General features: G+C 39.1%; 1 protein-coding gene across 17 annotated transcripts in view; it reads right to left on the bottom strand.

The window, feature by feature from the left end:
- Positions 1 to 17,214, bottom strand: part of PHLDB2 (pleckstrin homology like domain family B member 2) — a 229,574-nt gene that overhangs the window by 37,355 nt on the left and 175,005 nt on the right. For 15 of the 17 annotated variants that reach the window (XM_082394616.1, XM_082394625.1, XM_082394615.1 and 12 more), the window contains 3 exons: positions 13,198 to 13,341; positions 12,054 to 12,191; positions 899 to 1,027 (listed from right to left, as the gene is read on the bottom strand). In XM_082394616.1, the coding sequence (XP_082250742.1) occupies positions 899 to 1,027; positions 12,054 to 12,191; positions 13,198 to 13,341 (411 nt within the window). The remainder of the gene's footprint in view (positions 1 to 898; positions 1,028 to 12,053; positions 12,192 to 13,197; positions 13,342 to 17,214) is intronic. The other 2 variants (XM_082394626.1, XM_082394620.1) reach the window with 1 other exon arrangement.

Here is a 17,214-nt window from a genome sequence, read left to right as displayed (position 1 = left end):
AGACATAGCAATATGAATAAAACTAGTCTTCCTTCCTACTCATGTGGAATCATAAGTTGTTATTGACTTGGGACTAATTACTATTAGGCTCCTTTAGAGGTCCAAGACTGTTAATGACTGCCTCCCCAGAGTCACAGTCTATTTGGGCTGCTGTTTAGAGCAAATAACGCAGCTGTCAAGCGGCTATGAATTATCAAGTGGCCTTGCTAGTGTCTGCAAAACTATCCACCTAGGAAGATAAGTATCGAGGTCGTTTCAACACTGCCAACATTAAAGATCGAAGAATAACCTGATGAAGTTCAACTAGAAGATCTATGCTGCACGAAGTTTTAAAAAATATTAAGCTTGTATGAAAAAATGTTGAATGCCCTGCATCTTGGGTCTTGTTTGATTGCTGTAATCATGCTAATGAGTTCAAGGTCACTAAGAAGAAGAAAGGAAAAGAGAAACAAAATGATGAGTGGTGGTGGGGAGCAAATCAGAGAATAGAAAAATTTGTGGACAGGAGTATAAAATCAAGAGGAGGAAAAAAAAAACATTCGAGGGCAAACAGGACTCAAGATGCAGTAGAGAACAGAATGCAGGAAAAGACGTCAGCTGATTTAAACGCTACAGTCTTGTTGGTTACATGTCAGTAATAGCCCTCTTTTGTTACAAAAAAGGACTTGGGAAATGTGTTTGCATTATTAATGAGGCAAAGGATTCCAACAAGGAATTTTTCTACTGATTAGCATGGAATATATATGGTCAGCATGCATATTTCTATTTAAAACGTATCTAATGACCAGAATTTATGCAAATTTATGCTATGTGAAGGAGGAAGTCATAGGTAAGTGGAACTTAATTAAAAAAAACAAAAAAACAAAAAACAACTAGCACATTCCTGTTTGCTACTGACCCTCTTCAGTTGTTGTTGCAACTGTTCCCTCATGGACTCAGGACAATTGTCCAGCTGGGTCTTCTGCTCGGAGTAAAGCTCCTGAAGCCTCTCTAGTTTTTCCCTTTCAGCATCAAGCTTTACCTTCTCCTGAAGTTCAGAAATCAGAAAATAGAAGAATAGAAATTACCTTCACACCCCAAGCAGTCGTTAGTGAACATTTCCCAAGGATAACACAAACAAGCAAACACACACAAACTCCAGACATCCTATGAATGTAGAAACGTATCTCGTTAGTGACTAGGATAAGGGGGTGTAAGTGGAAGTAAGGACAAGGGGCCCCGTTTCTACATTCTCCAAACCCAGTTCACTCCATCGGGTATTGGCAACGACCCCTGTCCTTCCTTCCTCCCTTCCTTCCTGCCACCACGTTACAAAAGCAGGGGAAGCAACGGTCATATTGGTCAATGGTCAACAAAGAACAAAAGAAATGCCAACCGAATTCCTAAGATAGCCCTGCAAAGAGTCACTCGGCAGGGAACCAGACAAAGGAGAGCGGGCGTTTACCTCAAGCACTGTCAGAGCCCAGTTTGCTGAAGGCATGTGTTAAGCAAGCTTTGGCAATTATTGAAATTTTGTTCTCAGGTTAGAGGCACATTAGGTGCACAAGTTGATACCCTGGTCATGTGGAACAGTTCTAGCTCTTTGGCAAACTTCAGAGCTTAAGCAATTAGAAAATCTGCTGCCCTGGAGAGCGTCTAATTCAGACACTGAGAGAGCTAGTAAAAATGCAAGACTGACAAAGCAGCAAGAGGAAGGCATATTAGACAGCTCAGATGCACCAAAGGTGTGACATTTACTGTGGAGATAAGGACTTTCCTACAATGACTGACTGACATAAAAAATAATTGAAACATGGACCGTGGAAAAAACGAAAGGGTCAGAGAATAGAAGAAAGGAGAAGATTACACTAAATCCCTCCCAAGTGACCCTGGACATTCTCCAGGGTATAACAGGCAAATACTATAATACGGTATCACATGGTCTTCCAAGGCCGCCTCTTAAACTGAGAAACAAAACTTCAATGCGTTTAGTGCCAGTTTTCCCATCTTATGTTCCCTTTACGATACTCTGAACCCTTGAAGTAAATTTCAGACCTAATTCTCTCCTTGTGTAACACTCTCAACCTAAACTAAAGCACTTTAGTGGAATGGAAGCACCACCACCCTTTGACCCCCTCAATAAGCAAAATATTTACCATCACCTGACTTTCTTATGTTCACTATTGATTTGGTAGAAATAAAACTGGCTTCTAAACATATCACAGAAAAAATTTTTTAAAGGATGAAGATTTGAAGTAGCCCTATAAATTTATACTACTCTCATTTCTTCATCCAAATGGTCATGATTTCCTGTGTAAACATATACATAGATTCTTTATAAAAGATGTTCGAGTTTAAGTCTAAAACTCTATGACATCAATACCTACACAAGTACACTTGAATCTCCACTTTTGGCTTACATTTTAAAATGTCAGGAGCATTTTAGAAATGTATATTTTGATTTAGAAGTACTTTTTTTTTCTCAAAATGATTACATCTAGAAGTGAGAAAACTGAGAATCCTACTCCATATATCAACCTAAAAATGATTCTACAACTTAGAATTTAGCAGATGATAACGAAAGTTTCCTAAAAGGGAATTCCCTGGCGGTCCAGCGGTTACAGCATGGCGCTTTCACTGCCAAGGGCCCAGGTTCAATCCCTGGTCAGGGAATTAGGATCCCACAAGCTATGTGGCCGAACAAAAAAAATAAAAGAAAGAAAGAAAGTTTCCTCAGTCTTTACTGTGAAGTGTGCTCAGTGTGCACAGCTGCTGTGTAGGAGTGAGAAAAAGCGATGGCATCATTCACAGAATAAAGGATTCTCAAATGTTACCTCACAGAAAAATTGAATATACTAGTGCCAGTTAGATTTAGTCTTTAGCTTCAGAATTAATAATTTTTTTCCCTTAATAAAACCAACAATACAGAACACCTGTTGTCTTTGGCTAAGAAAATGTGTTATTTCCCTTGCGTGCAGATCTAAGATTGCCCTATTACACAGCAAAAGAATTTTGTCCACAAAGAGTTCTATTTCTAGGTGTTGTCTCACCAGAATTTGCAGCCATTCTAGTTTCAAACAGAAAGTTAAATAAATAAGGAAACTATTCATTCCAATCAAAGAGCAAAGATGCCAAGCCTTAAAATTTAAAATAATATTCGATAGAAAACACTGATACGATATTTAATAACATGGAAAGGCACTGGCCTAAAACACAGGTCTCAACTCCGAAGAAATAACCAAACTATTCCTCTGATGCTCTCAATGTTTAAATTGCTAATAATAAGCACAAATAAACAACTAATAAAAAATACCTTATGTTTACATAGTGCCTTCCTTCTGAGGTGCTCAAAACATTTTGCAATTCCATACAAGGGGGCAGTTAGAACCATTATGCAAGCGGACACCATCAGGACCTTCTGCAGCTTCTCTGTGGTTTATCCATAATTCTGTGACCACTACCTGGGTCTCAGAGTGACAGGTCAGTGGGGCCGAAGCTAGGGCAAAGGAAGTGAGGGGAAGGATGAAAGAGGGACTAGTGGCAGATGGGCCCGGCCATAAACCACAGGGGGCCACAGACGTGCTATCACTCCTACAAGAGCCAAAAGTAGACCACCTCTGAGCCAGAAAGAAATTAATATACCTCTCTTCTATTTACTGTCCAGGAAGTTTTCAAAGAAAAATTAGCTCTAGGCAAGCAGCTAATTAGAGCTGAAAGTATCACCTTCTACAGCGAAGGTAAAATAGTTGGACAAATTAGATGACATTCCAGGGTTCAGGGATTCTAGCTTTTTACATGTAAAATATGAACACTGGGTGTTATTCTCTTCCCCCCAGATTTAAATTAGTTAAAGTCACCTATTCTAACTACTATAGGCACAGCAATATTTTCCAAACATCAAACTGGGAGAGAGCACAACATTTTTTTCTTAGGATTCATAAATCTGTTTTCAGGAAATAAATGAATTAAAATGCATTTTTAATATATTTAACAAATTTAACTTTGTGGAAAGAATGAGATTATAAGGAATCAGAACACTCCAGGAAGATCCAGATGTAAAGGGTATATTTATAAAACAAAGACCAGAACATGACTTCCCTAGAAACACAGCCACCTCCATCATTCTCGAATTGACTTGTCCTCTCCTGATGGGCCAGCAAAAATCCAGTTGGGTCACAAGTTCATTGCAAGATTCTGCCTATTTTGCATATTTAAGACTGATGTTCCTGGGAATTCCCTGGCGGTCCAGTGGTTAGGACTTTCACTGCTGAGGAGGGTTCAATCCCTAGTCGGGGAACTAAGATCCCGCAAACTATGCAGCGTGGCCAAAAAAAGAAAAGAAAAGACTGATGTTCCTAAAGTGTATATAGCGCCAAAGGTAAATTTTTCACCAGCAAGTGAAAGTAAAAAGCAGTATATAAAATTGGGCCTACATCTGCTTCCATGGTGAGTTGTTCATTCACTCAATCAATAAATATTTATAAGGGGAATAGAGACAGAGAAATGAGGTAACTTGATCACTGTCTTCATGAAGTACAGTGGTTCTTAGCCCTGACCACATTAGAATAAGCTGGATGAGCTTTTAAATATACTATTTCCCAGGCCTCCACTTAGAAATCTAGGGGGTATAAGGCTAGGGAACAAGCTTTTTAAAAATCTCTCCAGGTGTTCTCATATGCAATCAGAATCACTGATTTAGCCACCCAGAATAATGTGAGAGGCAAAGGCAAAATTAATTACAATTTGATTTTTGTAATGAAGACGTAGGACATTAATACAGAATCTACCAAAGCTTGAAGACATTTGGCCTCAGCACCTTTCCTTCCAAGTATAAAAGTCCTCTCTTACAGGTAACACCCCAAACGTAAAATTTTTACTTTTAGATTAAATGCCTCAAGTAAACCAAAAGAAAAAAAGAACTGTGAGATTCCAATATCCAATATGCTTTCAGAGAGGAATGATGCATTTCAATTTCAGAGGTAGAACGACTCGCTTCTAATCATACAAATGATCAGGAGTGGTTATAAACTTACCCTAAATAATTTGAACATGTACACAAGAATTGCCAATAATCTTGAATAAACTTAATAATCTAAGGCTTTCTCAGGACCACTTATTTTGCCAGATCCGTGGTTAAAAGACAATAATAAATTTTCTCTAAATTGTATTCTCGAAGGAAGGAACTGAAATTTAACTTGCTGGCTCTATTTGAATTCCAATACTACACGGAAAATTTTTGAATACCTATAAAAAAATAATTTTACCACATTTAACTAATATTTGGTAAGCAGATGGTTCAAGGTTACCCTGAAAAGATGCCTACTTCATTACTTTATAGGGTTGCCAGATAAAATAGAGGACACACAATTAAACGTGAATTTAAGATGAACAACAAATGATTTTTTAAATGTAAGTTATGTCTTAAATAATGCACGGGACATAATTACACCAAAAAATTATTCTCTTTATTTGAAATTTAAATTTAACCAAGCATCCTATATATTTTTTCCTAATTTGGCAGCCTTATTAGCTTGATAAAGATTTTCTTAAAAATTAAGGTTCATCTTTGTAATTTCCAAACTGTTCAGCATAGACTCCAGCATGCACTAGGTACTCAGGCCATGTTTATTGAAACACTGGGTCAGGTTTGGAATTGATGCAGTGATATGTCAAAATTCATAGTACCTAAGCCATCATTTTTAAGGGTAGCCCCTCCAAAGTCCTCTCCATACACCCTGAGGGTCCCCTTCCTTCCAGTTCCTGAGCCCTGTGGGGTGGTTTGAGAGGCAGGCATCCTCAGAGGTTCAAGATTAGGCAATTGTTTTAGACCCAAAATCACTTATCTGAAATTCTTAAGGCCAGATGTGTTCTAGATTTCGGAATATTCTGCATTTGATAGAGGTAACACAGTTCATATAGCATATACTGTATGGCATTTCCAGTGAGTTCTGGGGCAAAACCCTGTAATCAAACATGTTTCCATTTCTGCAGCTACTTATGAATAGTCATATTGAGTGTGAATATCAGTCCAAGTCAGGTTTTGAAACCAACTAAGTTTTGGTGCCAACCTTATAAAAAGTTTTTTTCCTCTACAAAACTTTTCAGAATTGCAGAGGAAAGATTACGGACCTGTGTCCCCAGATGGTTATTGCTGAAAACCCATTCTCTGCCTGCCTCTAAAGAGGCACATTTTTATGTTACTTTCCTAGGCTTTTTTTTACCATTGGCTTTGACATTTTAATTGCACAGTTGATGGATGTTTAGGGTAGAAAACATTGGAAAATCAGAACACTAAGGATTTACGTAATCAAACAACCACCAGAAAAAAATCACCCTAATCTGGAACCCTGTTGATTTAATCCCCAAATCCCATGATATATTTCCACTTCCTCTAACCAGGGAGCTAACTTTGAAATGTAAGAAAGAGGCACGGGAAGGGCTGGGTCCCTTCTGAACACTGCCTGTGACTTGGCAAAGACTCTGCACTCAAGAGGCATTAACACTTTGCTGAGGAATTCTGGGCAGGCTCTCTGTCTTCCCCTGGCTCTGAAGGAAAGATGGGGAGGAAGTAAAAGGTACTCTGGGGCAAGATAATAATGGAGAATACAATTTAACCACTTAAGACACAAAGCTATATGCTTATTACAGAAAAATTAGTCAACTAATTCAAGATTTCACCCAGGAACGTGTTGCATGGCGTAGAGTGATTTAAACTTCAGCTCACACCTTTAAGTGTGTTTAGCTATAAAAGTGTGCAGACCAGTATAGCTACAAAATATCGCAACCTATCTGTGTGAGAACAGATCCTTAAACAGAAGGATGGTTTGAACTTTGTGATCACCATCTAGGTGATGGAAAGACTCTTCAACAATACTAGGTAAGCAGAGCCTTTCCTTAACCATTTTATTTAATTTCAGTACAGCTAACTTTTCATTGTCATATGCTAAGGAGCAGGAATGAGACAGACAATCCAAAAATAGAGAAGCTGAAAAACTATTTTTAGTTCTGAATTTTTTATGTAGTCAGAAATAGACAAAGACAGAAGGAAAATGTACATAAACAACTGCAGGAACACTTTCATACTTTTCAGCAGTTGCCCCAAATCAGGCTTTGCCTTGGAGAGGGGAAGTGCAGGCGGGAGGGAAGCCGTTTCCAGCTTTTGCCCAAACTGAGCTTCATGGTTCTGGTGGCTTCCCCACCCCCAGTCACCAAGCCCATCAACCTAAAACAGTCTACCAGCACAGAGGTTAACGAGTCTCTCTCCTTTCTCTTGCCCTAAGAAAACACTATGGATTTTTGCTTACTGCTTCAAATAAACATCCCCTCTGGGTTTATGTTCGAGTCTGATACTTCTATTTGTTTAGGGTTTATAAGTTCATAGAGACTCTATTTGTGATGTGGCTACCGTCTGAGAACACAACAGGCAGGTGGCATTTAGCTCTGAGCCGCATGGAAACGGGTGCACTGATGTTCCTGACTGTGGTCCCCATAAGGACGGTGAAAGGTCAGCCCAGGGAGCCACTGCAAAAATGTTCAACAAATACACAATTAAATACATTGTCTATATTTTATGTTGTATATGTAATTATGTCTATAGTTTTTATTTTATATGGTAGCATACAATAAATAGTGGTCACCTATGAAATACATTAATTTATACTAAATATGTAAAATAGAATGATAGCTCCCAAATCAGCAAAAAGAAACAGTGCTAAAGACTGGTCTTGAGAGCCAAGGAAACAATGTCATTAATTTCACACCAGGATTTGAACTCTGAGGTGTTACTGAACTTTCTTCCAATGGCTCCAGGCCTTGTCTCCAAAAAATGAGGCCAGGCTTACAGGATGTGCTATTGACATCTGAATTGGAACTTCCCCAACAGGGATATCTTTTCAGGTTTTGGTTTTCTCATTCCACAGTTTATATCTGACAGCAGCAACAGGTGTATAGAAAAGGAAACGAGATCCAAAAGGGCAAAGGCCATTTCCTTCTTCTGTCTTAACGCTCTGGCTCGACGGGCAGCGTGATTACAAGCCCCTGGCATGAGCACTTGGACAGACCACCCCAGCTGTCCTGAAACTTGGCTGCACGTAGCTCTCAGGCAGGTGTTTGGCTCAGTGTTTCTGTTCAGACCCATCCAGGACTCACTGTTAGCAGGAGATCCAAGTACAATATTCCCGAAGAACACTGGGCGGTATTCTGGCACCTATTATGAGCTGGATAAACAGTGGATAACAGTGCCTGCCTCTATTTCACAGGCTAGAGAGGGAAATAAATATCTAACAAGCCCAAAACAAATATAAATTATAAAATGTGATTTGTAAAAGGACTGAAAGAACAACAGAGAGAATATAATCTGAGCTGGAAAGGGCTAGTAGGGTTTTTCTGAAGAACTAACACTGAACTTAAGCCCTGAAAGACAGGCAACCAACAAGGCATGGAATATAGGAAAGGGAATTCCAGGCAGGGCACTCAGGGTGGGATGGATCTTTAAACAAACAGAAGGAAGGCCGCCATGAGAGTGGTGTGAAGAGGGAAGAAAGGTGATAGAAAGGGTCAGGACACGTAAGGAGGTTAGGTTTATATAAAATACAGGGGAACACAAACCAGAGTGATCTGATCTAATTTAAATTTTAAAAGAAAAATCACTCTGGTTGCTGTGAAGCAAACGGACTGAAGGGAAGTAAATGGAAATGGAACTCAAAAGGAAATTTTGATGATTTAGAAGAGAATGCTATTAGGGGAGATGCAGAGAAGTTAAAGTAATTGAAAAATAGCTTTGTAATCAATTAGAAGTGGGGGTGATAGAGAAAGCAGTATCAAGATCTACTTCCAGGTTTCTGTTTGGACATACAGGTGGATAGAGATGCCATTTCCTGGTGGGAAAACTAGAGGAAGAACAGGATCAGAGACAGGGGAAGTGTATGCAAGGCCAGGGGAAGGATGAGATCAAGAGTTCGGTTACGTCGTGTTCAGCTGGAAATACCTGAGAAATATCTCAGTGGAGATATCAGGTAGGCTACAGGATATGAGTCAGAAGTACAGAAAAGGGTTGTGGGCTAAACACACACGTTTGGCAGTCACCAGCATGTACACGTTATTTGAAGCCATGGCTATAAAAGAATGTGAGAACATAAGAGAAGAGAGTTCTCAACAAGAGATGGCAGATGTTAACCAGAAATATTGTGGTGATCATTTCACAATGTATACAAATATCGAATCGTGTTGTACACCTGAAACTAATATAATATTATATGTCAATTACACCTCAATTTTGAAAAAAAAAAGTAAATGATTCAAAGCATATATCTTCATTCAGACCAATGAGAGCAAGCAGAATTTTTCTGTGGACTTCTGGGGAAGTCTGAGCTTGCTTCAAAAAAAAAAAGAAGAAGAAGGTTTAGATCAGAGACACTGTAACAACTGGCTGGATAGAGGCAGAGGAAGAAGGAACGGGAACTCGGATGGAAAAGTCAGAGAGATAAGTAAGAGGAAGAGAAGGAAAGCCGGAGGAGTGTGGTACACGAAGGCAAAGGGGTGGGGGAAGGGAAGTGTCAAGGAAAAGAGTTGTCCCTTGTCTTGAATGCCACTCAGGAGTCTGATCATAAGAGAGCTGAAAAGCACCCAGTGGGTGGGTTAGGCAGCACCAAGGCTTTTAGTGGTCTTAACAGGAGCAAATCCGATGGCGTAGTGGAACAAGAATGGGATGAATGGGGAACTAAGCAGGAGAACGCACAGTATACTGAGAAAACTGTTTGAAAAGCTTGGCTATGCTGAAGAGAAACTAGCTAAGGCAGGTGCCGGAAGGAACTTTATTTTTAAATAATAATAATTTTAAAAAATAATAATATTGGCATACTGACAGTACAGGTCCAGTAAAGAGGGAGAGGCTGGGGGGAGTGGGGAACAGAAGGACTGTGGACCTCTAGATGGTGGGACGGTACCCTGGGCACATCCAAAAGGACTGGTGTTTGAGGGGAAGAGAGCCTCCCTTAGTTGTGAAGATGAGATGCTCTAAGTTCTCAGTGAAGTAGGTGGTGAGATCATCTCAGAGCCAGGGGCAGGAAAAGTGGGCTAGAAGTTTGAACAGAGTGAAGGTATGAAATAGCCGTGCTATAAAATGGTAGAATAACTTCACTTGAGAAACCAAGAGATGTTGCCAAGCAGTGCTGGGTCTCTATTTGAGTTTGGTTGTCAAGAATATGCAGTACCATCATCCAGCTCAGTCTGCTTTCACTTCCCTCATTCTCCTCTGGAATCCCTCACCCAAAGCCAGTTTTTGCCATTTTTCATATCATGTGATGACAGACAATAATCCCACCTTCCGAGACCAACTAATCCCCTAACAGCTGCATGAGCTGATTCTATACTTCAAGCCCCCAGCGTCCTCTCTCCTATGCACAGCCTCTATCAAGCCACCAAAACAATAATAGGAAGGATGGAAGTAGCCTCCCCCTTGCTTGTTTCCACTCATGTTCCTGGAGTTCCGACTCTACCTTACTTAGGTCTGGAGAATATAACACAGCTGTCCCTGGGAAGTGAGATTCAGCATTGACTCAACTTGCTTCACTTTTGTGTAGAATCTGATGCTAATGACAGGTAGACAAATAGAATTTATAGGTCATGTCATATGCGGGCTACACAAAGATAAACAACTACATGGATGGGGAAGGCAGACAGGTTCATAGGGAACCTGATACCCCATTCCTATGTCCCGCTAGCTTTCCGGTATGACATAAATAGTAAAATACTAGTAAGCACCAAAACAAAAACATCTGATGCCTCCAATGAAAGTTTCTTGCTGTATCAGTGCGGAAACTTTGAAAACCATAATCCTCCTGTACAGCAGAACTAGACAATCAATCCTTTGATATGGTTTTGAGCTTTTATAGAAAAATATAGCTACTACCCAAATGGATTCTTTACTATTTCAAAGTCTAGAGCTCGAAGGCACATACGTAAAATTTAATATGAAAAAGATGTGCAGTTTGATCTTGATAAGCAGGCAACCAAGATACTGATATGTAGCTTTTAATCTGACTTCAATTTTTGACAATATCTTTTTGAGCTCATTCTCTGGCACCAAGATCAAATGCCCTTCTTTATAGGTCTCAAACAAAGAGAAGCCTAAAAAGGAAGCCACACTGAGCAGAAATCCTTTCCACATATTACCACTGGAGTTTACTCAAACTGAAATTTTTTTCTTTTTCTCAGCTTAGTGGAGAACGTGATGAGCAAGAAAGGAATGTGTTCAAGCTCTTTAGTTTTTCTTTCTCAAACTGGAATTTTAATTTTTAATTTAGGCTTAGTTCAGCTGTAACTAACTCAGAACTTGAGAGGAGAGTAAGTGAAATATTTTCCGCAAAAAATAGACAAACAGAAAAACAAGAAAACCCAACTACCACCCTGAATTCTAAAAACTGCAAGTAATTCTTCCTACTCCCTAGGAGGTATCGGCTAACATTCAGGTTGTGGCCTGAAATGTGTAAGCAATATTCCTTTCCAAAATAAGTGTCAGCTGTGTTTCACAGTTTTCACTCGGCAGTGTGTGAGGATCCGCCGAAAACTGCAGTGCATTTTGCAAAGAGCAGTGCACTTGCATTGAAGCCAATGGCAAGGCGAGACAGATGAAATGCATGGTTCCCATTCATCTTTTTAATAAACAGAAAAATGAAAAGAAATGAGGCAACCATATTTGAATATGTTTAAGCCACCCTTACAGGGCACTGCTGGAAAGAAGTTCCAAAGTACTAAAATGATTCTTTAAAAACAAAGCAGAATCAGAAGAGCAGAAAGGCTGATTGGAAAAAAGCAATTCACTCAGCTCAAGCAGAATAAGCTGCCATGAATACTGGCTCAAAAACTGAACAGGCTCTTCTATCTGCTGCTCTGCCCCTGACAGTTCTTAATTTGCAACAACTTACCTCATCTTAAGACTTTTTTCCAGTGCCGCTTGTCTCCAGGAACATGACACACAAATCCAAAACCATGGCAATTCATACAACATTTAAATTCAATCAAATGGAAGCACCATTTTGCCTGTAAAATTGGTATCAAATATAATTTTCTTTTACCTTGGTCTTTTCACCAACAATGTTCTTTTCCAGTTCTGCTATTTTCCGGTTTAGATGATCCAAAATCTCCTTCTCTTTCATAAGTTCGGTTGTTTCTGATTTTTGTTCTCCATCCAGGAGAGCACATTCCATATCCAACTGAGGACACAAAACAAAGCTCAGAGGTGTTTCACCTTCAGGGAAATTTTCAGCTGCCCCCTTTAGAGGTGTATTTTTAACAGCTACATATTGCAAAAAGTATTACCATTATCAGTCAGATTATGGAGCCCAGAAAACACGCCAGAGAACCCGTGTGAGACTCAGGATTCCTCTATGAGAAAGTGGGGAGGCCAGAGTATATTTGCTAAGAACACTAGTTATCTTCTCATTTAATTTTTCTACGATAACCCCTTTTCTGCTCACTTCTCAAGGATATTTTGCCTATTCGCTTAGATTCAAGCTCAAGCGTGAACGATCTTGGGAGCAGCCACATCTCTGTTTGTCCCTGGAGGATGGGAAATGAAAATTACACTCAGCCCAGCACGCAGGTGCTGCATTGCTAGCAATGCCAGCAGGAGGGGCTTCCCAGGGTCCGTGCATAAGATGACAGGTGAGCAGTCCCCTTCCACACATGGGCTGACTGCATCATCCGTGAGTACAGACATGCAGACCCTTCTTAGGCAGAGTTAGCTGCTTCTTCTCATTCCATGGAGGTATTAAAAAATTGCCCCTTTCTTTAATTATGTAAATCCCCCCAGAGTGCCAAGATGATACCCAACTCATGCTTAACATGCTCAGAAAATGTTTGTTGGATTTGAACTTAAACGTCTAAATACATGGTACCTCAGCTGACAGACCTTGAAGCAGCTCAGAAAGCATACACTAGTTAAGACAAAGTCGGTTATATATAACGCACATTAAAAATGGCTTCATATGTTCATCTCATTGGATGAAAAAAAAAAAAAAACCCAGAAAGAAGAAAGAAACATTAAAAAAGGCATTTCTACCCCACATATGTACCCATTTTACACTGCTACAAATTGCTCATGTTGACCTCTATGTACTCTGCCCCCCAAGGCCTGTGCCCTAATAGGCATTGATATATTTAAGCCAAAGGAAAGAAAGAAAAATGAGAGAGGGTAATAAGTGAACTTGTGGTTTATACCTCTCTGGAAGATTCCTCCATCTGGTCATTTATATCTTTGATTTTTTGTTCAAGTTCCTCGAGGTTGTTCAGAATTGCTATCCGGGACTCTTCCATCGCAGTCAACTCCTGAATCCTTTGTTCTTCACTTATACCCTCTGGGGTCTGTGATTAATCAACACAGAAAAGGGCTAGTCACACTTCAATTCCAGAATTTCCCAGTTAATAAACCAGTCACAAGCCTAGCGTTTCACAGTCTGTGTCTATTTGGATTCTATGATAAAAGCATCCTTGTAATTGTTTATTTGGAACTCTGCATTTTCCCATAGACCCTCAGTACATAGGGGCTTAGTTTAGCTCCTACAAACCAACTTCAGTGTACAAATTCATGTCCTTTTAAAGCCGAAATAACTAAGAGGTTATACAGATGAGGAAGCTGTGGTCCGCAGAGATTGTCGTGACTTCTCTCAGGTTATAGACAAAGTTCAGCAGAGCAGAGAACTAGAATCTGGACTAGACTTTCGACAACCTCCTCAGGGATGTCTCTTGGGCACGCTGCTACCTTCATCATAAGCTCCATACTCTCTCCCGTCTCCAAGCGAGTACATCTCCTACCACAGTCTCTAGAATCTCTGTTGGGTCCCACTGCTAGGGTTATCTGCAAATGAGCAAGCACTCTTATTTATTTCCTTTCCAACACAAGGTGGAGAAGAGGGACATGGCATTTGGCCTCATCTCACTGAAATGTTCCCCAAAGTTAATAATCAGGACAACACAAGGCTTTTTTATTACTTATTACTTTAGTGACCCCCCCAAATGATTTAAAGCTACACACTTAGTATTAAGTTAATTCATGTTTCAGTTTTTGCATTAGCACACTACTTATCGGTCTTTATCCTATGTAATGATTAAAACACTAACTGGGCCAATGCGCTTTTGTGACATGAAATAGGATACTGGCCATTATTCATAAAATTATTTCATGGAAAAACTGAGATCCTTAACAAGGAATGAGAAAGTCAGGAAAGAAATTAAGTGAGAGAGGACATACTTATACCCCAAACAGAGTTATGACAAATGCCCGGGAAAGAAAGGAACATTTAGATGATACACACAGCCAAAATACGACTACCGATTATTTTAAGAAGAGAATACAGTGAATTGAAAACAGCTTCTTCTCTTAAGAATTTCAGGTTAGTTGTTTTGGATATCACCTCGTGGAGACCAGTCTTTCTGTAAGTGAAAGGGCACCCGTATTGGTATATTATTTATTTAATTTTATCTCTCTTTGAAAAAGAAGTAATTTCTTTGCACCAGTAAGTCAATAATTACATAATTTCACAACTGGAAATTGGAAACAGCAGCCTAGTTAAGTAAATTATTGACGATTACTCACTAACCACTGAAAAGAATATTCAGATTAACTAAAGAAACCATTAACATTTTGTGTTCCTTAGTAAGTTCATTTAGTGTTTAACAATCCTAAAAATTACTGTAACACGATAGGCATCATGTTGGGTTCTTTATTCTTTATTCATATTCTTTATTCTTTAACCTACTTCGCTGCTCCTGAAGATTAAACCATTGAGAAGTCAAGTATCTCAGGTTGACTGGAACAAAGGTATGCAGGCCTTCCAAGCTTCGACATTTAGCTTTTGTTTGTTTATTTGTTTGTTTGTTTGTTGACATTTAGCTTTTAAATTGTCATCTTAATTCCAGTATCTTATGAACTAGTAAAACAACTGCTGACCTTTCTTCACATACAATGAATCTCATTGTCCTAATGCTTGGGTGCCTGTTTTAGGGCATGAGGAATGCCTACAACAGTGAATGGCATTCCTAAATCACTGACAAGTAATCCTAGCAGGAAAGCTTCAAGAAGGCCAGTATCCTGTCGGGTCAACATTTCATATTAGGTTTCAACTTCCAGCATGGTTTAAAAATATTTCTCTCATTGGTGGAAGCAAAGCATCAAAAGAAAACAAAAACTGAACAATCTGCAAAACTATAAAGATAGATAATAGTGGCAATTATAAGTATCTGTACAGCTCAAAGTTTCTAGAAAATTTATCACAATAGGTATATTTAATAATAAACAACTTGAGAGTCTGTTTGTAGCAATAAATGTTATCTAGGTAATGACTGTTTTTTATTGTTAAGTTGTTTATAAAAAGCAAAATCTTCAAGAGGCATTCTAAAACTCTGGTTTGTAATAGACTGGGATGAGGATACTGTAATATCATTTATATCCAAATAAAAAAACAATAGAGAGCCAAGGGTGTGGTAGCCACTGAATAGCTTTAGTTTATGGTGACAGAGAAAAGTGAAATTTTGATCTATCCAGGTTTTTTAATTTTTTTTAATAGTAACGTATAGGGTACTACTGAGAGTGACGTGTTTTAATGAAAGCACATATATGTGCATCCCCAAATATGCTGCCTTTGAGGTAACTTGATCCACACACACACAGAAAGGGGAGACAGTAGGGACAAGACAGTTTGCATCAACCTTTTTTTTTTTTTTTTTGCAGATTTCTTCTTAGAAACCTCTTGCGACCAGAGAAGTTTGCGAGTGTGAGGGCTTTCCACTGCAGACAGAATGATTACTCAAGAAGAGAAGAGTGGAAAAGTTTTCATCACAAGGGAAAAAAACATTTTTTGGCAAATACATGAGGTGATGGATGTTAACTAAATTTATTGCAGTAATCATTTTGCAAAATATGTAAGTCAAGTCATTAGGTTGTACCCCTTTACTTTATACAGTGCTGTATGTCAATTATATCTCAGTAAAACTGCAAGGGAAAAAAAAAAAGAGAAGAGTGAGCTATTCTCAGCTTTCACCTCAGGTGGTGGTAGACAGGTTCACAAAAACCAGTTAAAATGAGCGTATTTCCAAGGTCATCTACATCTTTAAGTCTTAGGTAAAGCAAAGTCTAGAATGGTAAATCTCAGGCTTCCTAAATATCATTAACATCTTTGTTTCATTAAACCAGCTTAGAGTGTTTTTCACATTCCTCTCTTCTCCATTAATCCTACGAACACTGTACTTTGTTAAGTAACTAATCCAGTGAGCAGATTACTCAAAGAGGAAGAGCATCTAAAACAATAATCAGGACTTCTTTTTCTTTTTTAAGATTCCTCTGTCTTCTGTCTCGAGGTAACATATGTCTGTCTTCAAAGAGTAATAAATGAAAAACCCATTGCCTCTCAGCTGCACTCTGTCTAAGCTGCCGTGTGGTACCCAGAGGTGCCCTTGATGTTCCCTGTGTCTAAAGGAGGCACAGTCTTCTATTGCATGCCACAGGGGAGCTGCTCCAAGCTTCAAAGGCCTCCTATTTCACAAAAGCATACTGGAGCAATGAAAAACATCTGTCATGATCTGCTCATTCACACCCAACAGCTTTCTTATCAAAGCCCTCTTCAGGAGGAAACCTATTTCCCAAAAGTTAGTCCTTAGAGCACACAGCTCACCACTTCAGCAAAAGTCTGGCAGATCTCTGTGAAGGAAGAAAGGGAAAGAATAAGACAACAAGGCAGTGCAGGAAGCCCAATAGCTGATGACAACAGCTCAAATGTTCAAATGACGGGTCATTTACTTTGCCTGAAACCAACAACTTTTGATTTCTACCCCAGATCCTAGTTTCTAACAGTTGCAACTTTCTGGCAAGAGGGACAGATGTCCTAACAGAATTGCTCTCCCTTGAGAATAAGTAAGGTAAACCTAGTCATTAGAAGAAAGAAGAATTGAACAGTCCAGAGTCCTGATGAATACAATGGGAGAACTCCATAGGTAGATAAGGATTTCTGACTAGGAACATTCAGTCAGAAAGTCTTGTTGCAGCCAAACAAACAAAAATAAAAGCAAAGACACAAATTTCCCTGAATAATACTCCCTGTGATAAACTACCTGCAGAATTTAGTATGATAATATCTTTCTCTTAAAGAATCAGTATGTGTCCTCTTATAACAAAAATCTAATTAATGTACCTTTTTAAATTTTTGGCTCTTCGGGCATGACTGCTAAGAAATTTAATGGTCA

This window comes from Balaenoptera borealis (genome assembly GCF_965194805.1).
Source record: "Balaenoptera borealis genome assembly, chromosome: 5".
Classification (NCBI taxonomy): domain Eukaryota; kingdom Metazoa; phylum Chordata; class Mammalia; order Artiodactyla; family Balaenopteridae; genus Balaenoptera; species Balaenoptera borealis.
This window is presented reverse-complemented; position numbering and strand designations above follow the sequence as displayed.